At 36.8% G+C, this 21,753-nt stretch overlaps 4 protein-coding genes across 10 annotated transcripts in view; 2 read left to right on the top strand and 2 right to left on the bottom strand.

The window, feature by feature from the left end:
- The first annotated feature begins 98 nt into the window (after positions 1 to 98).
- LOC142981491 (NADH dehydrogenase [ubiquinone] 1 alpha subcomplex subunit 7-like) lies at positions 99 to 1,229 on the top strand. Its single transcript, XM_076127448.1, has 4 exons — positions 99 to 272; positions 357 to 445; positions 664 to 762; positions 1,074 to 1,229. The coding sequence occupies exons 1-4, from the start codon at positions 201 to 203 to the stop codon at positions 1,141 to 1,143; spliced, it is 330 nt and encodes a 109-aa protein (XP_075983563.1). The 5' UTR covers positions 99 to 200; the 3' UTR covers positions 1,144 to 1,229.
- Positions 1,230 to 1,373: 144 nt separating this feature from the next.
- Br140 (bromodomain-containing protein 140) lies at positions 1,374 to 14,300 on the bottom strand. 4 transcript variants are annotated; one of them, XM_076127444.1, is made up of 24 exons: positions 13,654 to 14,300; positions 13,047 to 13,286; positions 12,546 to 12,689; positions 12,064 to 12,157; positions 11,653 to 11,754; positions 10,926 to 11,064; positions 10,394 to 10,502; positions 10,215 to 10,301; positions 9,822 to 10,053; positions 9,450 to 9,546; positions 9,195 to 9,372; positions 8,821 to 8,850; positions 7,827 to 7,990; positions 7,214 to 7,398; positions 6,803 to 6,891; positions 6,269 to 6,440; positions 5,830 to 5,964; positions 5,407 to 5,505; positions 5,118 to 5,247; positions 4,793 to 4,906; positions 4,498 to 4,599; positions 3,767 to 3,893; positions 3,343 to 3,443; positions 1,374 to 3,225 (listed from the first exon to the last, which is right to left on the bottom strand). In XM_076127444.1, the coding sequence occupies exons 1-24, from the start codon at positions 14,101 to 14,103 to the stop codon at positions 2,892 to 2,894; spliced, it is 3,654 nt and encodes a 1,217-aa protein (XP_075983559.1). In that variant the 5' UTR covers positions 14,104 to 14,300; the 3' UTR covers positions 1,374 to 2,891. The 4 variants fall into 4 exon arrangements, with proteins under 4 accessions (XP_075983559.1, XP_075983560.1, XP_075983561.1 ...); XM_076127445.1 differs by having other exon boundaries at positions 9,822 to 10,041; XM_076127446.1 differs by lacking the exon at positions 8,821 to 8,850.
- Positions 14,301 to 14,450: 150 nt separating this feature from the next.
- LOC142981751 (uncharacterized) lies at positions 14,451 to 18,116 on the top strand. Its single transcript, XM_076127850.1, has 3 exons — positions 14,451 to 14,848; positions 15,093 to 15,323; positions 16,144 to 18,116. The coding sequence occupies exons 1-3, from the start codon at positions 14,571 to 14,573 to the stop codon at positions 16,298 to 16,300; spliced, it is 666 nt and encodes a 221-aa protein (XP_075983965.1). The 5' UTR covers positions 14,451 to 14,570; the 3' UTR covers positions 16,301 to 18,116.
- Positions 18,117 to 18,702: 586 nt separating this feature from the next.
- Positions 18,703 to 21,753, bottom strand: part of LOC142981517 (calcium release-activated calcium channel protein 1-like) — a 49,917-nt gene continuing 46,866 nt past the window's right edge. For all 4 annotated transcript variants that reach the window (XM_076127500.1, XM_076127502.1, XM_076127498.1 and 1 more), the window contains 3 exons: positions 21,286 to 21,552; positions 20,979 to 21,080; positions 18,703 to 20,246 (listed from right to left, as the gene is read on the bottom strand). In XM_076127500.1, the coding sequence (XP_075983615.1) occupies positions 20,101 to 20,246; positions 20,979 to 21,080; positions 21,286 to 21,552 (515 nt within the window). In that variant the 3' untranslated portion in view covers positions 18,703 to 20,100. The remainder of the gene's footprint in view (positions 20,247 to 20,978; positions 21,081 to 21,285; positions 21,553 to 21,753) is intronic.

Here is a 21,753-nt window from a genome sequence, read left to right as displayed (position 1 = left end):
TAAAGTAGATTCGATTGTTGCTTGATTCATTTTTGCAAAAAGACGAATAAAACGCAAGTGTCACAGACATTTGACAAACAAAGTGACGTAAGTGACGTTAGACTTGACGTATTACTGACAGAATTTTGTGTTTATTTCAGTGGATCTAGAAAAGCCTTTTACTAAATAATTTGTTATCCCTGATATAAAATCGTGCAAAAATGAGCAAGACTAAAGTAGCTTTGCGCGATATATCGCCACTAATGCAAAAACTTAGGAACTTTCTTCTTGGAGTAAGTATTTTTGTGTTTTGTTTTGATCAATAATTATGTAACGTAGAATAGTGTTATTGGAAGTATATTTGTTTATTATTACAGAGAGAGCATACGAACGCACTCCGCTTCGCACCATTGATCGCTGCTAGGACTCAGCCTCCCCCACAGATCCCTGACGGAGTGTCGCACAAGTAAATATCAATCATAACCTAAAATTTACATTGAGAAGAAACAGCTGATCTTTTATCAAGAACCTGAAACTTGATTTTCATCCTTGACACTAACACAACTTACTTTTATACATTATATACCAAACCATACTAAAAAAGTCCAAATTATGTGAACTTTTTTCTTCAGAGATCTGAGTAGGTAATTTACTAGATCTTAAGCACAAATTATTGTTTTTCAGGCATGCTCACAACTACTACTACACAAGAGACGCTCGCCGTGAAGTAGCTCCCCCTGTGGATCTAACTCAGAAGCTCCTTGAGGCTAGCTCTGATAAAGGGTAAATATTTAGACATACATTAAAATAGGGTAACATTTTCAACAATTGCAAATATCAATCAGATATTTCTGTAACCTGCAGTAATCTCAATTCCATCCCAGAGGTTTATCATTTGTCTGTGGAAGATATATGTACCTACATATTTACCCCCTGGCCTGAAGTTTGAATAACCTGATCTTAACATCAGTGACTGTTTTAACTGAAATCTTTTTGGGAAAGATTGAGCTCTTAAGCCTTGAGATCCTCTTGTGAGCTTAGGCAGACATTTTATAATTGGTGAAATATGATACCATGATATTTATTAATTTCAGAGCGCCAAAGACAGCTGCTACCAGGCGACCCACCCCGGGTGCTGTATATGAATGGGACAAGCACTACTGAGTATGTAGGACAAACATCTATCATATTGCAATGTTGTAAAGTAACAGAATTTTAAGTTAATAAAGTTTATGTAGAGTAAGCATCAATGTTTGTTTCCCTAATTACCACAAAGACTTGCTTATAACAAGTCTAAATAATATTTCTTAGGATTTCCTAGACAGAATAATTAAAAGATTTTGCTTAAGTTATATTACAAGGTTACCTTGAAAGAGAATAAGAAAACCACCAAATCCAAATACATTTGTATGTATTTTCTACAAACAAGCAATAACTGCATACACAATAACAACTTTTTTTACAATTCTTACAAAGAAATGCCGCCGAAACATGTAACCAGACACAATAATAATAATATAATAGCCACACAAATAAATCTCATTGTCAAAACAATATGCATGCAAATTATACACAACACTTACTCAAGGATATTTCAGATTTTATTATCTTTATCGATTTTGTAACCAATTTATTTTATTCATTTTAATCAACAAAATAGTAATGAAACTAGTAGTAGTTTACTAGTCGAATGTCCAAGTTTCCTGTGCCCTTGTAAGTCAGAGAAACATTTTTTTTTAATCCTCTCTAAAACTCTTACAAAACGTTTTTCGCCTACCATTTTCATCACTACTTTCTTAATGTCAATGACAATCTTATATTAAGATTACATGATTATGTTTTTGCTTTGCCTATCAGCCTATACACTACCTAACATGCTGCCTCGTAACTACATACAATCACTTACAATAAACCCAGCAGGAAAGAACTAAGTTCAAACAAAAATAGGATTTTAAAGGCGACGACATACATTTCGTATACTAAATACCAATTATGACATACAACTACAACTTTTGCGTGATTGATTGTAGATAATTTTAAACCACCGTTTACGGTCTGCCACCGCCCACACAATCCTATATTTTAAACATTTTATAGTTACTATTATCCCGCTAGGTTTTCGTCAATACGCAGTATGTTCCCTGTAAACATGATTTTACATATTAATTACATCATCAAAGTATGATATAAACTACGCGTCTTGTGTCCCAATATTCTAGACGTTTCTATACAAAATTCGTTCTACTTCTACTCGAAATATCGAATCTAAATCCATTAAATATGCTAATACGCCAATCGTTTACAACTTCCTAATTGTTAAAGAATATCATCGTACTAGTTTTAAACAAGCAGTTGGGAATTTACATTTTATATCCATACTCATATTATCATACAAAATACTATGACTACAAGAAATAATGGAATCCTGAAATGTATTGTTTACTTGCTAAATGGTAACAGATCTATTGTTCGGTGGGGTACCAGTCTTAAGTGCAAAAGGTTTCGGATCAGAGATACAAATGGGACAAAAAGTTCTTTAAGTGTTTCTTGTAGTCAAGCTATATTCGAGAATTACTACACATTATATTCCACAATTACTTACATTTCTAAAACGTTTCCTTTCTCTCTCTAATAACATTCAGTATCTCGCTCGTAAAATCATGTTTTATAACCATCCATGATCTTCTTCCATAGCTTTGCAGTAATCTATTTTATTGACAATTCTAAATACCATTTCCGAATAATATAAAATCTATCCTTAATAAATAACTCATACAAAGCGACAACACAACTTAATTAAAATCACTGGAATCGGTGCTACCGTCGGGGGTACGAATCTTCATCAAAGAAAAGTTGCCAAAGCTTAGCGTTCTCTTTCTCGGAGGTCGACGCGACCTGTATCTAAACTTTTGTCATTTATCGTCTCCATGTACTTGTTTTCTGAACTGCATGGCGTCACCGAACGCTTTCTTTACAGCTTTCCTCTCGGTAGGTTTGCGAGATTCAACCAATTTAGCTTGATCAACAGTTTTGTCGGCACCTAACAGTTCCAATTTATTGGGAGGTAGCCACTGCCAAGTGCGTTTGACGTCGAAGAAGAGAACTAAGTACAGGACTGGTTCGTGCGAGTGGTTTTTCTTAAGATTGAGTACGTCTTGAGGCGGCACGGGGAGTGGTACGCCGTTGTATATGAAGCCTTTGGGGATCTTCGGGTCTATGATCAGGGCTGGGTACCACGGGTAGCCTCTGTGAAGCAAAGGAAACCACAGATATAGAACTGCAAAATGATTATGGATAATATTGTTACATGAATTGTGTGTATTCGTCGGCATAATCAGATAACCATGTTGAACAGATACTGACCTGCACTTAGCCCATACAAGTTGCAAAGGTTCCAGCTGTATGTTGGAGGCCTGTGCAGCTTTGACCGGTGTCTTTGATGTGGACGACCGAGTGCCACGGCCCTGCACAGTACAACAGAATATTGTAAAGTACAAAAAACCTCAAGCATGCATTAGTAAAATTATATCAATTTATGCAATATAGACGCAATCGACAGCTAAAATTTCCATTCACGTTCGAGTTTTGTATCGCAATAGGCTACAATACTTACGACATCATCAGTATTGTGCCTCTACGATATGAATAGTTATTATTATCGTATGGTTAGTTATTTATCTAGTGTCAAAGTTGTTCAAGCCGTTCGAAAGGCCTTTAACACAATTTAACATATAGAAGAGGGAATTCAGGGGTTTAAAGAGTTCTTTTGTACTAGTATCGTGCTTACTTTGACCGGCGTGGTAGGTTCAGCATCAGACATGTCGGTGTGAGCGGTGGTACGTCGTGATCGGCGACGTCGCTCCGGCCCACTGCCGCCTTCGACGTTTGACTCCATCGTCTCGTTGTAACTAGACCTAGACAGGATAAAAAGTAGAAATAAATACAGTAGATTAAATAGATTCTTAAGAACACATTTGATAAAGATAAAACCTCGCTTTGTTCTAATCCATACTAATATTATAAATGCGAAAGTAACTCTGTCTGTCTGTCTGTCTGCTACTCAATCACGCCTAAACTACTTAACCAATTGGCATGAAATTTGGTATGGAGATATTTTGATACCCGAGAAAGGACATAGGCTATATATCATCACGCTACGGCCAAAAGGAGCAGAGTAGCAGTAATTAATGTTGCAAAAACGGGGAAAATTTCACCCATTCTCTCTTATAGGACGCAAGCGAAGTTGCGCGGGTCAGCTAGTTTTATATAATTTTGATAGGTATATTATTACTGTGCAGTTTTTACGTAAAACTCAAGGCCTACCTCCCCTCCCTCATTACGAGAGGAGACTTTTGCCCAGCAATGGGACATTAATGGGTTAAATTTATTTTTATTATTTATATTCTACGTAAAAGTGCAATAATCATCCCAAGATTTTCGCCTTTTAAAATATAAGAATTTCAATCTTTTTTATAACTCTTTTTGAACGAATTATTAGGATTATTGTTGTAAACTCACCCGTCGCTAGAGCTCATGGAGCAGGAATGATCGGAGACGTCGTCGTCGTAGTGCGTGCACGAAGAACACGACTGCGACCACGCTGAACTACTGCTTGAAGACCTGACAATATTCACACACAATTTAGTTTTGTATTTTCAATCTTAGAGGGCCGTGTGAAAGCTGGGCAACTGGCGTGGTAATGATAATTTCATACAAGGTTCAAAGTAGCCCCAAAGTTTTGAATGCTCTCGACACTTTGGCTCAGTAGCGGGACATAACGATATGTCTAATTATCGTTATGGGTTATATTTACCTAGAGAGAGCGAGATCGCTGTCAGAGCCGACCTCTCCCGGCGGTCCACGGTACTGCAGGAACGACGCCGGCACAGGCGTCGACATACTTTTACCTTCACCTGCTTGCGCCGTCCTGGAATGTACAATGAATTTTATAATACTTATATATTTATCAGTAGGTTAACCGTAAAATAATACATTTTTGCCAACAAGAAGTAGGCAGATAGCAACCAACGTCACCAACATTTTGAGCCTCATATTCTTTTGAAACTCTATATCACATAAGCCACTCAATAAGGCGAACACTTCATTGGGCAGTGTATAAATAAATCATATTAATATACCTGAACAGATCTGGTGATGTATTAGACTTATCCTTGTCCTGTTTCCTCGGTCTGCCGCGACCCTTCTTCTTCAGAGTTGACGCTTCTAAACTCGACCGTCCCAAACTCGCTGAGAGCGTAGGTAACGATGCTGAATAAAATACAAAATTGTTATTTCAAAATTCAACTACCAGGATATTTAGGGAAATAGATGTAGGAATAAGAGATACTATAATTTTTATAAATATTGTAAAGAACCGTGCGATCTTTTAATTACTTTTTCGTTAATTCTATTATTGCCTGTGCTTACCATCAGATCCAAAGCTTTTTGGTGGTGTGGTGATAGTAGATGAAGGTACAAGCAGGGTAGGCTTTCGTAGACCACCGAGCAACCCGAGACCCGATGTTACTGTAACAAGTTAGTGCAAAATCATTATATACTTGAAAGAAAACAACGATCCGTCTGGAAACAGTATCACTTACGACACAATCCCATCGACTACCTATTTGTGTTTAACTAGTACCCGTAGACGCACTTATACACGTATACGTACTATTACGTACGTTTTCCATTATTGTTTGTGTCATGGGCACTATGTTGGCTTAGGTGAGTGAAATATTTTTAGCATTTAAGCTATAAACTTTAACAGCCTATATAACGTACATGACTGTAGGAAAGCATAATCTAACTACTTTTCATGTGGTATTTGAAACTGGATTTATTGTTACTTACTCGGTGTATCTCGTGCGGTAGTAGGAATGATCTCAGATGGTTTAGGTGGTGATTTCTCAGGCGTGGCGAGCTTCTGTGTTCGGTCTACACTCTTTCTCGGTGGAATTGGAGTCTCCGAGTCTGATGATGGACAATCTATAAACAAAAAAATTGTGTTGATTCAAATAGAATAGTGAATTTGGAGATTACTATTGCTTAAAATGTATTCATCTTGGCCAGGGCCATGACCATAATTATTAGGATTAATGGATTTTTCTACAGGCAAACCCAATGGCATGATTTACCAACATCATTCACGTTTGTTAAGGTAGGGCTATGCAGATACCTATCTGAATTGACTTAGATAAAATAATGAGCTGTATTTTTTGCATTACGTTTTTTTTATAATAATATTCAAGAAAGCATTTTTCAGAGGTTCTAAAGGTTGAAGCCAGTGTACCGTTCTCCATATTGTCCCTGAGTGAGTTAGAGTGTGTGTTGGCGGCAGAGACCCGCCCGCGGCCCCTAGCGCCAGCACCCCTCCGGCCCCGCGCCCGGCCCCGCCCGCGCCGCCACCAGCGTCGCGGAGCCGGCACTGCCGCGCGGTCCGGACTCGTCGCCAGACTGTCTACCTACAATATACAAACAATATCATCTTTATCACTTGAAAATAAGAGTTAGACAGATCTATACCTAATCCTACTGCAGGGCAAGGGTCTCCTCCCGAACGAGGGAGGGGTTAGGCCTTAAGTCCACCATGCTGGCCAATTGCGGGTTGGGGACTTTGCATGCCCTCAATAAATGTAAAAAAAAAATAATAGGCATGCAATGAAATAAAGGCATTATGTTTTCCTTTACCGTAAAAGCAAGTGATAATTATTCCTAATACACACGTCACATCTACGAAAAGTCATTGGTGTTAATTTCACAAAAAAAATGCTAACGTAAAATCTTACTTTACATCAGTATGCTTCGTGAATATAAAAGAACTTACTGCATTGTTGTCGTCGTCAGAATCTTGAGCAGCATTGGACTGCCGCCTCTCACTACGAGCGATTGACACTGCACGTTCTGGTCGACGCTCTGGAATATAATTATCCGTTAGCAATATAATTTTTTATATTTTCCAGAATATGCTCTACTCATGAGCAACACGATAATAATTTTTGGCGCACTGGTTGTAAGTGGTCACCTCGCCCCAATAACCGTAGCGCCGCGTGTGGTGGGTTCGAATCCTACCACACGCGGCGTTACGGTTATTTGGTTACCATAGCTGTACAAGTCCTGCTTAGTTTGGAATCAAATGGCCGTGTGTGAGAAAAAGAAATAAAAGAAAGTAGTTAAACGTATATAAATCCTGGGCATGTTACTCACGGATAGACACAAATGTAAGTTGAGTACTCACCAGGCGACGGTTCGCTGTCAGTGCTGGAGCGCGGTCGGCTGGCGGCGCGGCTGACACTGCGGCGCGGCGCCAGCACGGGCTCGGGGCTGGCGGCGCCCACCAGCTCCAGCATGCCCGCCTCGCGCACGTCGCGCCGAGCTTGACGGAATATCGGCAGGCATTGCTCGCGCATCTTCACTCCGGCCCTGCAATTTAGATATATCTATAGTATTTTGTATATTCTTGTTTATACCCTGTTTTATATAAAGGGAATGTAACGAGCGGATAACTTATGCATATCTAATGTCATCAACTTGGGAGGTTCAAGGAAAATTATGTAACATACTTCATAATTTTATATTTCGAACTTATGTCACTCATGTGCGACACATTATTAAAAGAAATGATATTATCATAAGTTAAGGAATTCTGTGGCAAAGCGGTAATCTAAAGCCTGTTACAATATTCGACGGCAAAAATCTGCTGTATAGTTTTTCTTACACATACACAAATATTTTTCAAGACACGAAAAGATCAAAGCATTTATCTACTAAAGCAAGATATGAAAATATGAAAAACATGACGTTACTACTACTTTGGACTTCTAATACAACAATTTAACGAACAAACTTACTTGTAAAACACAGTATCCTTGTTATTATAAGTGAGACAGTTGTCGATCATGAGTTTGAAGTCTGCTTCGACATCGTCAATGGTCTTGTAGGCGCCGCGGTCGAGCTTCTTGTCCATCGTGCTCAAATCCATGGGGTGTTTCACTATGGTACTGTAATCTGGTACCTAAGGCAATCATAGTGTAGGAAGTTTAAGAGAGTATAAGCTGTATAACTGTTCCTGCTTTGTTTGTAAAGTAATGCGTGTTTGTATAATTTTGATGATGATTTTCGGTCGTTATGAGATGTAGTTAATCGTTTTGTGATGGTTAAAATTAAATTTAAAGTTAATTAGGTGAGTTAACATTTTTTAAAGCAAGAATACAAGAAAACAATGGCAAATAAGCACAGGAAAATGAGAAGTAGTAAGTATTGTTTGAAAAGATGGACAAGTTCTGTATAAAAATGTGTTGTTTTTTGTGGCATGTGTTGAGTAGGTGTGATGTATATGCATGTGTGTTGGCATATAAAGGTTAAGTACACAAACGGGTATGAGCACTCACTTTGAGAAGAATTCAATTAATATTCGCTAATAAATTTTGGTGTTATCTAATGTAAAGTTCAAGGTGAGTGCACATACGTACGCACATTTACACGTATACGTTACGAACACTGATAACATTGATATTTTCAGGTTGTATTTAAACAGCACTTTAAACTTTACTCAATTTTAGATGTAGATTCTTACGAAATGTTCTTGAAAATTTGTACAATAAATTGAGAGATTATGACATTTTAAAAAGAGATTAAGAACGTAGAGTCAGGGCCTAGCCCCACATTTCGGGAGAAAACTCGTGAAGATATGCTTATTTTAAAGTGCTATTAAAACACGATTATAACACAATCTTAAAGCTATGTGCAACAGTTTCTGTTATAGCAGTAGTGTCAAGCAACAAGCTCGCAAGCTCATTGCCAACAAGCGGTACCATACATTGTCCTATGAAGCGTTCAACTTACTGACACACACTTGACAGAGACAAGGTTTTTCTTTTATTTCCAAGTCAGCATGGAAGTTATTAATACATTATTCAAAGTAGCATTCACTTAATTATTAAAAAAAATAATTTAACCTATGGTTGGTTTTGTAGTAACGCTTATGGATTGCGCAAATGGCAAAACTTTGAACTCTTTACTACTTTTTACTTAAAAAGTTGAAATATACATTTGCGCGACCCACATGCGTTACAATCAAACCACTAACTAGAAAATATTTTGAAATTTTCTATCATTAAATATTCTAACAATTCAATTTGTGCATTTTTGACTTTAATTTCTTTGGGTAAGGCTACACATTTAGAAATCGATTGAAATGAAAGGTTGAGAGTATATACCTCTTGTAAGTCTACGGGTTCGGTGAAGATGTCACTAGTGTCCTTCTGTCGTAGCAATCGTAGCAGTTTGTGTAGCGCAGCACGCTCCGGTCGTAGCGTGTGTAGCACACAGCGCTCCCATACGCGAGTGTATTCTGCCTTCATTCGCTCACGTTTACGTACCAACTCGCATAGCAACCTGGGCGAGAATAATTTTCGATTGATTTTGAATTTATAACGCGTAATCTGGTCTAAATTTTAATGTTTTGATATTACCTGGCGCGTTCTAAATCCTGTCGTATTCTCTGCCAATACTTGAGCTGATTGCACAGCTCTCTGACATTAACCGTACCGTCTTGTATACCTCTGCTACCTGCATACCAAACACAAAACAAAATGTTACTATGAAATCTTTACAGCTAAGTCACATAGTGTTTTGTATATTTTATGTATGTATACGTATTTTATTTATTAGCTAAAAACAAATCGTCGAACAACTATTGCTGTAGAACTTTGGAGTCGTCAACAAAATTGGGTTTCACCATAACATACGAGGTGGCCTATAGACCGTCCTACGTATACGCGCGTGCACGTTCGTGAACGGGCACTTGGCAACAAAGACATAAAGTTTCATCAAATTTTACATACCATGATGACTAGTCAAGCTCTGTAGTCGTCTCAACAGCGGCACTCCGTTCCTGCTATGTCTCTTGAGGGTCCAGTAGGCGAGCAGTCGCTTCATGAGCTGAGCACGTGCGGCGGGCGTGCCGGGGGCCAGCGCCGCTACTTCAGCCACACGCTCCGCCGGTAACGTCGGTACTAGCACCACGGGCGCCCATGTGCGTTTCAAGGCTAGCACTCGACGAGCCTGCAAGGAAGTCTTTATTTTACCATTTTAATTTATGTACTTTATAAAGTGGTTAATTTAAAGTCTTGTACCACGAAAAACGGTAATCGGTTACATTAAATTTATTTCTAGTCATAACAGAACTAGCATTTGAATAACTTAAAAATTAAAAAATAGTACTTATTTACTTTTACCTGTTTTATTTTCTCCCTGCCCTTTTGTCTAATTGCAGTCAGATCAGTTGATTTTGAGTCGCCCTCGGATTCTTGAGCTCGTCTCTCCTGCAAAAAATTATATTTATGAAGCAATTCTTTCACTTAATTCACTGTAGTACAGTTTATTTTCATGTCATGTTACAGTGGTGATATATTACCTGTAGGATGTGTGCAGGTGTATGTGCGTCGCAGTACGCCATTTTTGCGACTTGCACCGGCTGGCTGGGGTCACGTCCGGCGCCAGCCGCCTCCATCTTCATGTATAGACTGTCAAAAAATATTACAATAATTGCGATCTTAATTTCTGTTCTGGCAGCACCTTCACTTTACAATCGTTTTTATTAAGACACTCGATGTAAAAACTGACCGCCTTATTCATAAAACTATATGAAGTTATGAAAGGCTTATAGAGTGTTTTGTTTCTTTCACTCCTTAGCAAAATGAAAAAAAAAAAAAAAAAAAATTGCAGCTTATAGCAGCTTTTCGACTAAAATAGGTTTATAGTGTGTTTATGAATAAGAGGGTGAGTGTACTGTGTGTCATAGTCTAAACTTAACTAGCTGTGAGGTAATAATCTTATTAAAACTTAAAACGAATTGATACTGAGCAGAAAAGCATAGATGACTGCTATTTCAATCGCTGCATATCCAAAGTTAAGTAGCAGTAGATTGAAAATGTGTACGCTCTTACCCGGCCTGCTGCGCGCAAGTGACGTGGAAGGCGGAGTAGCAGCTGGACTTGTGGCACTGTATACACGCGCCCACGCTGCGCTGCTTGCACACCATGCACTGCAGCTTCCACCGCGCCGCCGGGATCATCTCGATCGAGTCTTATAACAAAGCAGAATATTTTTACCCTCTCATTCATAAAAATATATGAAGTTATAAAAGGCTTATAGTGTTTTGTTTCTTTCACTCCTTAGCGAAATGAAAAAGAGAAAACATATTACAGTAGCTTTTTAACTAAAATAGATTTGTTGTGTTTATGAATAAGAGGGATAATCTTTCAACACTTTTCGACTGCCTCCGTGGCGCAGTGGTTTAGGTCGCCACGCCGATACCACTGCGTCGGGAGGTCGTGGGTTCGATTCCCACACGGAGCAATTATTTGTGCGATCCACAAATAATTGTTTCGGGTCTGGTTGTGCTTTGTGTCCGTTGTTTGTATGTTTGTAAAAGTCCCCGCGACACAAGAGCAATTCTTAGTGCGGGAGTTGTCTTTTTTAAAAAAAAAAAAAAAAAGAAACTTATTGATTATAAGGTTTGGTTAACTAATTTGCGACTAAAAGTCAAAAAATTAAATAAATTTGATAATGTCTACATATAGTCACTACTTCGATAAAGTTGGGAATGTCCTTCATCAACATACAGCAGCCGACATTACGCAATTTTACCTAAGAAATTACAGTATGACTCACCTATTGGTTCCAGGAACACAGTGTTGGCAAAACGCACTTCGGGTATCCAGAGAGCGCACACAACATGGGCCCAGGTGCCCTGATCTGTTTGCTTGAAGGCACCTGAAAATGACAGAAATCGTCAATACTTCTCATTAACATATTTCTTACTTTTCTATGTTCACTGGCATCTCATCTCATCTCATCTCATCATCTCTCATCGTATGGCCATTGGCCAGTCTTACAGCGAATAAACGAGTGTCGGATAAACTGATGAAGATCTGATTGATAAAGTAACAGCATACTTATGAAAAATGTTACTAAATTCCAGTTGATAAGGTAGCTTGACATTAATTTATGAGTGGTGACACTGTCCATTAGTTTATAAACATTGTAGGTACGTATAATTTTGAAGTTAATTTCAACACTTACCTCCAGTATTTGGGCAGAGAGCACAGTTGACAAGTCTCGATGGTGATTGTAAACATCGCCTACACAACCATTGACCTTCCGGAATGTACGGCACCTAGAAAAGTAACACATTATGTCATAATGGAATATAACACACAAGTTTATATGCATTAATTCATATGACCTGAGTATATTTATCTATTAATTATTAATATTATAGTAGTTTATTCAACTCTGCTTTATTTTAAGTCATTATAACTCCTGCCCATTTCAAGTTTCCTCCCCTAATAGAAAGCAGATATTTTTTTCTATTAACTGGTTAGGGGGTTCCCAAGGTGAGTTGACGAGACAGGCAGTCCATAAAAAGTTAGCCTAATCTATTTGAAGCAGGTTCTTGGACAACTAAAACATGTTGTCCTGATTCCGCTTGTGGGATGAGTTCAGAACCAACAAGAACTGGTTAGGAGGTAGATTTGAAGACAGAAATGGTCAATGTAACTTACTCCATAACAGTCTTGGTGGACAGCAAGGTTGCACATGTCACAGAACAGTATCACATTGGTGTTCTGACACTCCCCGTCCATACATATACAACACACTGCATCTTCATCCACCGTGGCTGCTGTTTGTTGACCGTTCTGAGTTGCCTGAAAGAAAAAAACTTTACATAGTATACACTTAACACAGTAACACTACAATGATCCCAATCTATATCAAATATTTAAAACCAAAAATTATCTAAATCTTGAGTCAGTTTATCCTAACACTGATTACACAACTCAAATTAAACAAATATCGACAAATTTTCCTTTAATTTTAAAAGTATTTGAAATAGTTTGAGAATGTTCAGCCTGATATGGGTTTTTAGATGATGAGGCCTATAACACAAGTACCTATATGATAAATTCCAAAAATATTTTGTATATTTCTTGTACCTAGAGTACTACACAAATAATGGGAATCAAATTTTGATCGAACTATATTTAAGACAGTAGTATACATACTTGAAAATAGGACTCCTTTTCTAATCTATCCATCAACAGCTCTAAAGTGTCAACAGTGACTGGTGGTAGGCCGTTCTTGGCCCTAGTCTTGTTGACAATGGCCAACCAAGCTGTGTCTTCCTCATCCACATCATATTCCACCTCTCCGTCAAGTTCTTCTGCTGATTTCTCAATGAAACGGATGTAAGCATTTGGTCTAGGTGGTGCGTCACAAACACGTTCATTGTAATCTGGGATAAGCTGTAAATTAAAAAACTGTTACAATCCTACTGATATTATAAATGTAAAAGTTTGTAAGTATGGATAGATGTATGTCTTACTTTTTTACAATAAAATATTTGGTCAGATTTGAATGAAATATACACAGACAGTTTATAACCTGAATTAACACTAATGATAATCTTTACCCTATATCTTTTGACTCAGACATAGCCACGGGCATAGGCTAGTTGGGTATAAAAACATTGTCTTAGTTATTATGATTATGATGTTTAGATGTGTTTTGATACTGAGCTCATTTTTGTGAAGTACAATAATATTGAAATCTTACAGCACATGTATAAGAAATTTAAAACAATATCTCATGCCTGATACTGTTATAGCTTACCTTGAAGCTTGCTTCAGGCAGTTTAACGTGGGGTTCCACAGGAGGCTCTACAACATGCAGTGGCTTCTCCAGCTCGGCGTTCTTTTTCTCCCACTCTTCTAAAGACATGATTGCCAATGGTTGGTCTATTGGGATTCTACTAATTTTGCCATCTATCTCAAACTGCACCACTTTCTGAGCTTCGGCGAAAGTCAGAGCTTCTTTCGGTGGACTCTGCAGAGCGATATCACCCGTGGGCACAGCAGCCCTGCCTCGTCCTTTTTTACGATGGTTGGCAACGGCAGGAGTCGCCGGCGTAGGATTATCGTGGTCATAGTGAACTAGATGGTACTGCAGCCCGCACAGACTCTTGTACACCTTGTCACATTTCTCCAAAGGGCACTGATACGGTGGAGGCCGGTTTTGCCGCAGTTTTTTGCAAAATTCAAAGACATCAAAATCCAAACCCATTTTACAAGTTTTCACGACACAGTTCGCTGTTAAAGCTTCACCATCATATACCAACAATCACTTCATTGATATGACACGTTCTGTGATAGAAAATCGTCCAAAATAAATACAATTTAGATGATAAAATATGAAAGTGAAAGGCGCAAAATTATATTTTTTAATTTTTTGTATGTTTGTAATTTTCTCATTGACACTAATCAAAGCGGATGGGCAAAGGCAGTCACTACTATGCCTAAATATATAGTCGATGGTCAAAATAATCGACTAAAAATTGTTGGTTTGCCATAAGTCATAGAAGTTTCTTGAAAATTCTATACTAGTTTATGACCGAGTTAAAAAAAAGTTTCCTGACTGTCAGATTTGTCAACATAGTTTGTTGTTGTATGATTTTTGTTGCGAAAAACACTGCGTGGTGGTTAAGTTCGAACAACTGAGATCAAGATTGAAGTGACTAAATTGGAGCAAAAATGAGTGTGTTTGGATATCCATCTTATCCGTACAACGAGCCTGATGACATGGGGAAACAAGTATTTGATCAGCTAGTTCTGAGCCCAAATCGTGGTATTCAGGAACCCCATGTGATGCCCGCACCAACAGGAGCACCTTGGAACGTACAGGGCATACCGTGGGGCTTACAATCACCGCCACAGCTGGTACAGTTCACCGCTCAACAGTCTTTGGAGGATCGGAAACTAAGTTCAGCTATCCATTGCAAGCGGAAGAGTTTAGACATAGAACCAGTAATGTAAGTATTCATTAACTTAAGTATCAGTCTCCTCCTGTCTCCGACTTCCGCTTGCTTCGTGCCTATAATACTTTCACAACAAGGATAATAAATCATAAAACTTCCTGTAAATAGTTTTTGTGACAATTGTATTCATTACTGAGACTTTTTAGTTTGTACTTAATAACTTCCAAGTTTGCAGTAAGTATACATAAAGGACAAAATTATAGAATCTGTATAACTCACATCTTACTAAATATTCTAGACCGACAAAGCAGCGGATCACAGAGGAGAAAATGGCAGCTCATTTGAACGGACTCCACATATCATCGGAATACAAATCTCACGCCTTAGCTAATGAAGATGTAATGGACATCAACATGGAACCTTCCACTTCTACAGCCAGTGAGAAGTTAAAGGGACACACAATTGTGCTCTCAGAGGAGCTCAAGAGGATGCAAGATGAACCTTTATTACCTGCCGCTCTAATTGAAAGGTAATTGTCTCCTGATCATTATAAATTGATTGTTGATTAAGAGTTATGTTTACGTACTGATCATATTAACACATTTTTGCATTAAACTGCATCAGGACATTTCTCTGATCTTATCCTCTATGGAAAAAAGGCATATGTTTTTGCATGCATGTATGTATACATTCTGTGCACCAAAGAAAAAATCTCAATATAAATATAATAAAAGTTTCTAAATAGCTTCAAAAGTTGCTGAATTCAATACCAAACAAGTAAAATTTTCAACTCATACATTATACTTATGCATGCATCAGCTAGAGTTTATTCTGAACAGAGTAACATGAGCTATCTTCATTGTGTCCATAAATGGTAACAAAGTATTATATTGCAATTAATTTCCAATGTTCAACTTAATGAACTATACTCTCATAACAAATGTTTCTTTTCTAATATTATTGCAGATCTAACATAGGTGTCAAATGTCTGTAGACAGGTTAAAAAGCAAGTAGCATGGAAAACCAAACTCTAATGTTACTCCTTTAGAGTTGAAAATCAATTAAGTGTGATGCTAGTTGTTTACATTGAATACATTCTTGCGATTTCATAATGGATGAAAGTGTCTTATGTCTCTCGTTGTAGGCAGTTTGCGGCACAAAGATATTCATAACAGATCAATATCAATTGACCTTATGTAAAATGTTATCTTGAGTTGAACATGTTAGGGGAAACACACCTATTTTATGAATAGACCTGTGTAATAGACAAAAATGTTTGCAATTTTAAGAATAGTACACTGTATTGCTTCCCGGAAATATATACATACTGAAATAATAATAATTTTCAGATGGGAGAAACCACACATGTCACTAGTAGTATGGAAACCTCGAGAGCACATCCTGGGTACACTAAAGGATGATGAGAAGAAATCAAAGGAAGAACCAAAAAAGAGAAACGGAGTCCTCGTACAGAACCTCCCAACAGTTGACGATGTAGACATGTGATATTGGAGTGATTAAATCAGAATATAAGACTTGACACTGTGTACCTTCTAAATATTGTATGTAAGTGAAGAAATTATGTAAGTGATTTGTTTAATACATAGGCTTGGTGTGTTTTATACGATTTTGTGAAGTTTGGTTCTGTTTTTAGGAAAATATTGTAAATTGATAAATTCATATTGAAACTTTTTCTATTATTCATGTGTATGTTCAGAGATTTTTAAAAAAAAAATATTGCAACATTGGGAATGCATCTCTAAATTAAATTTAATTTGGTAAGCTGCCTCCTAGAGCAGAAATCGGGTATCGGTATAATTAAATATTTGACATTGTAATTCCTCAAGTCAGAAACCATTGCAGATTAAACAATTAGATGAAGGTTGTCAATGTTTTTGAAAGTCATAATAATATGAATTTCAACTGTTATTCTTTATAATACTAAGGTGCTTAATATTTTGACTATTCTTATACTCTATACCATAGGGTATAGTTTTGTGTTCATGATTCAGTTTAAAGTCCTAACTTTGTTTTATGTAAGTAAAACAAATTAATTCTATTTTGAATCATTCACACTGACTCCAAATTAGTTACTATTTTATTTGTATTAGACATTTCGAGCAAAAAAATAAATAATAATTAAATTGTAAAAAAATAACATTGGCAACTTATGCCCCATTATTAAGACATTTAGAGTACCGCAAGTAAGGACCTGAAGTTAAGAATGATGGCATTGCATTTTTTACTTGTGAATAAATTTTAAATCACTGTGCTGTACTAGTTTTACATTACTACATTGTATGTCTGTCTGTGTATCTTACATACATAATAATATATCAATATCCTAATACTAATATGCTGTTGTTTTCGTGTGTGCACCTATAATAATACATAATAATACTGAATCTAAGTGGGTATAGCAGTTTTGACAAGGCATCTACATTGACTAGGTATTAGCTTTTAAATCATTGTCATTATGAGCAAGAGAAGCATTTACTAATCACTTAAATGATACAATTTTATATACATCTTCTAGAATAAAGTGTCTAACGAACAGACATACTTGTAATTAAATAGAAATAGTTTGTAGAGACAAGTAAATATTTACGATTTATTGCCCTTTTTCACAGCTTTTATTAAATGATAATGAGGTTTAAATAATTTCCTTTGTAGAAAAAAACTATGGAATTTGTAAAAACTGAATAGGTATTTTGAAATTTACATTATATTGAAAAATATATGTCAAATCTCTATTTTGTAAGGGCCTTGTTGCATGCAGTAAAAGGACTCTAATATTGACATTGACAAAAATAAAATTTTCACATCATGAAAAAGTATTTGGAGGTATACCTACATATTTTTAATGATAGTTATCCAATGTTTTTAAATTTTTTCGAATCACTGACTGTAAATTATCGCACATATTAATGCTTAGAATTTATTATATTAGTCATAACCATAGTTATATGAATGATTTGGCGATAACATTGGAGCCAATGAGAGCCAATAATGACCAGGTATAAGAGTTGGTACACATTGAGCAGTAAAATTTTGGATTACTCACATTAATTATTCAATTGAACTTGTTTGTTACCAAAGTTCAAAATCGTGTGCATGAGATCATTCACCAAATCTCAGAATCTTCTTTGGTAAACATTGTTATCATATGGAGTTCTACAGCCAATATTGGTTATTGTTGGCCCAATGTTGTGATGGAATTAATTCGTGAAGTTTGTAAGAAATTTGTAATGATAGGTGTGTGTAAGGTTGAAAGATTTTGTAACTTTTGTCTTTAGAAATAAATGTAAGTAATAATGTTGTACTTAATTGTTTTTTTATGCCTTCTAAACGAGTCTACATATTATATACCTACTCGCCAAACCGCCGATACATGTCAGCTACTTGACGACAGCGGCTCTTTATTTCAACTAGCTGACCCGCGCAACTTCGCTTGCGTCACATAAGAGAGAATGGGTCATAATTTTCCCCGTTTTTGTAATATTTTTTACTGGTACTATGCTCCTATTGGTCGGAGCGTGATGATATATAGCCTATAGCTTTCCTCGGTAAATGGTTGATTCAATTTTTCAATTCGAACCAGTATGCAGTAGTTCCTGAGATTAGCGCGTTCAAACAAACAAACAAGTTCTTCGGCTTTATAATATTAGAATAGATGTATCGTAATGGAGACTTGTAGATTGCCTTTAAAATTAAGCAGCTGACATCTAGTCGTCGATGTAGGTCGGCGAGTCGGGAGGTTTGGTGTGTTCCAAGTGCATTATTGAATATATCAATTTAAGATTCAGCATTTTGCCGCTTAGCATACTTACTAGATATACTTACTTACATTACCTATGCATTTAACATGATAGCTAATGCGTTCGAATTCAAATAAAACCAACTTAATATTTCAATCCATTTTATTTAAATATTCACAATAACAATTTTTCATCATAATTTTATTACAATACTGATTTAACATTGATATACAGTCACAAAATTGGTCCACATTAAAATATCTCGTTTACACAGTCTTGCTACTTGTACAATTGAAATTCATGTCGAAGATCTCTTTGGTAGGTAGGTAGTTGTAAAAAATATATATTTTTATACTTATTGCAACTTCTCCTTTATAATGTAGAGGAGCATGTTTTAGTACACAAAATTAATGTAAAATATTTTCGAAATTAAAGATCTGAATTCTCATTGGACAATGTGAATACAACAGAAAACTATTTTTATTTAGGGCAACATGAGAAGCCACAATTAAAAAAAAAATCATACAAAAATTCTGTGTAATATAACATGCTACTCAATACTTCCCTATAAAGATCAACTACAATAAAAGAGTACTTCATCCAAACAGCACAATAACTTCTTAAAACAAAAGTACACGAAATTTAAACCTTAAGCTTTTGAACATAAGGTAAAAATTTAAACAACACATTGTACTTTCGAAACGAGTCGCTCGTAAGGATCTCTACTTAAGGTATTATTGCTTGCTACTTATTATTATTCGTATTTATTTACATAATGTTTAAAATATACTTAATTAATGTCTTTGAGACGAAACTTTAGCTGCCTGCAGCTCGGTAGACGCAAAATTATAGGAGTTTTTGAGGGTAAACGGAAAAAAGAACATGCATCCAGAGAAAATTGAATTAAATAAAAACTTATTTGTAATTAGTTATTGTAGACTGGAGACAGTATTATAAAATAATTAAGTATTGCGAAGAATGAAAACAAAGCCGAAATAATAGTATGCCCTTCTCCTTATTGGACTTCAGAACTATGAAAATTCCTACTTAATTAATCGTTATTCTCGTTTTGTTTTTACAAGTACATTTCTAAATTAAACTAAAATATCGATAAGTTAAATATTCGATAGAATCTCGTTGAGTCAATAATTCGTATGTGTTCACAGGGATCTCAATAAATAACAACAACTGATTAAATCCCGTTATAACACGTCTCTTCATTACAAATTACATTTGAGGGCGAAGGCACTAAGGCAGAGATCACCAAGCTCAAAATAATTGCTAGCTATTCGATTGGCGGGGCCCCAGCATTACACATAATAAGGCACTGTTCAAGTAATAGCTGCCCAATTTCCACACGTGGGGCCCCATACACGAAAGAGGGGCCCCATGTGAATTACAAATAGGCCCCATGCACTCTAGAGGAGCCAACCCTATAGTTCACGGAGCCACCTACATTAAAGGGCTCCCATCTGAATTTGTGGGGCCCCTATCCACCAAAACATTCTGTAACCATTTGATAAAAGAGTGTCCACAGTATAAAGTTTTTTAGAACATATTAACTTTGACAGTAGCGGTGTCCAAGTCTCGCTTCATGCTTTCCAGTTGTTCTATGTCCTGGTGGGACGTCTCGCACTTCTGCACCACCAAAGAATGATAGAAGTGAATCGCAAACGCCACGAAGACTATTAATACTGGAAAATAAATAAAAAATGTCTTAGTTTTGTTGCTTTGCTAAAACGGTGAGTAAGTATTTCATAAAATTAAGTGCCATGTTTTATAGATTATGAATAAATGTCGGAAAACCTATTCGATAAGCTTTTAACATCAACTGTTAAATTGATAAATTATACCTGCATATAAAATTGTGCAGTTTTGAATTCACTGGCATCATTAATTAAATAAAGATTTCTGGTGCTAATAGAGTAAAATTAGTAAACCCAAAACCGATGCGTAATATTAAGTATTATTAAGATCAATTAGTAGGTATAGGTAAAGCGGAAATGGTCTGTGAATCAACAGGTACATAGGTATTACAGGCAGCAATTAACTCATGTGCTATTTTCCTGTCTTTGGCCTTAGGCAGAAAGGTGGACCGAGTAGTTTCGTACATACTTTGAACCTTTTTATTACAGAGAAGTTCAGAGGATATACCTACAAGACTTTCTGCTCTCTCTACTTATTGGCACCTTAATATCCCTCGACTATATGATATAACATAGGTACTTACATTTTGAAGTGTGAATATCACGCTAAGATATTATATCTTTCTAATATTTAACGGTCTTCCCAGGAAAGGTCGCATTTTTCCACCCTTATTCGTCATTAGTCACACGCGAATATTGAAGTAAGTAGATAATGAGACACAGAGCCCACCCCGTAGAAGAGAAAGTTCACTCACAGTATGACTAGTGGTATAATGGTACCTGGTATGACGATGACGGTGGCGGCGGTGGCGGCCGCGAACGAGTAGTCCCAGAACTTCACCCAGCACAGGATCGCGATCTCGACCAGGAACAGGAATAGACCTGGAACATGGAAAGAATGGAGTTATTTAACGACAAATTTAATTTTCAATTGTTGATATTTTTTGGCTGTGGCGCGTGGAATGCTCTGGAAAATGGATCAATCAATGGATCTGGACATTTAGGGAACGGAAATGAAACTAGATCAAGCTAAACGTCTAAAAGAACTGGAAAAAAGATATGCAACTTGAATAGAGATTGAACTTACCTAAAACGGTACTAAACGCCCAAGCCAGCTCGATGAATCCTCTCATCCTTTCATGAGGTGAATCCCTCAGCATCCTAGCCGGAGCTCCGGGAGTTTCCATCTTACTAACAGCGTCGATATTAGGCAGTAAGTACGTGGAGATCATGAGAGCGAAGATATGTACCGCGACGAGGACAGTCGTGCACACTGCAAACATCACGAATAACCACTCCGGGACGTTCGTCGGCTCGTTGATTTGAAGCTCTACCATCGCTACCATGGCGAAACCTGGAACAGTATAAAAGTGCATTTAAAGAATGAGTAAGTACCTATTTAATACTTTTCTTTATGTAAACCTTAAACTTAAATGGTAAGCAAAAGAGCCTTGGCTTGAAGTAAAAGTTAGTTAATTTGGTTGGCGAAAGAAAGAACCTAAGTTTTATTTAGGTTTGGTGTTTTCAGCGACTACTGCTGTTTAAAACGTACCAA

This window comes from Anticarsia gemmatalis, chromosome 20, assembly GCF_050436995.1.
Source record: "Anticarsia gemmatalis isolate Benzon Research Colony breed Stoneville strain chromosome 20, ilAntGemm2 primary, whole genome shotgun sequence".
Taxonomy (NCBI): domain Eukaryota; kingdom Metazoa; phylum Arthropoda; class Insecta; order Lepidoptera; family Erebidae; genus Anticarsia; species Anticarsia gemmatalis.
Note: the sequence above shows the minus strand (reverse complement) of the source record. Positions and strands in the feature narration are given on the sequence as shown.

Bases quoted from the DNA above. Each gene is read 5' to 3' on its own strand.
- LOC142981491 (XM_076127448.1), top strand. From the start codon at position 201: ATGAGCAAGACTAAAGTAGCTTTGCGCGATATATCGCCACTAATGCAA. The intron at 446-663 runs GTAAATATCAAT...ATTGTTTTTCAG, and splicing joins CCTGACGGAGTGTCGCACAA to GCATGCTCACAACTACTACT. The intron at 763-1,073 runs GTAAATATTTAG...TATTAATTTCAG, and splicing joins GAGGCTAGCTCTGATAAAGG to AGCGCCAAAGACAGCTGCTA.
- Br140 (XM_076127444.1), bottom strand. From the start codon at position 14,103: ATGGGTTTGGATTTTGATGTCTTTGAATTTTGCAAAAAACTGCGGCAA. The intron at 8,851-9,194 runs GTATATACTCTC...TGGAAATAAAAG, and splicing joins AACCCGTAGACTTACAAGAG to AAAAACCTTGTCTCTGTCAA. The intron at 5,506-5,829 runs GTAAGTAACAAT...AACTTGTTACAG, and splicing joins TACCGCACGAGATACACCGA to TAACATCGGGTCTCGGGTTG.
- LOC142981751 (XM_076127850.1), top strand. From the start codon at position 14,571: ATGAGTGTGTTTGGATATCCATCTTATCCGTACAACGAGCCTGATGAC. The intron at 14,849-15,092 runs GTAAGTATTCAT...TAAATATTCTAG, and splicing joins TTAGACATAGAACCAGTAAT to ACCGACAAAGCAGCGGATCA. The intron at 15,324-16,143 runs GTAATTGTCTCC...AATAATTTTCAG, and splicing joins CCTGCCGCTCTAATTGAAAG to ATGGGAGAAACCACACATGT.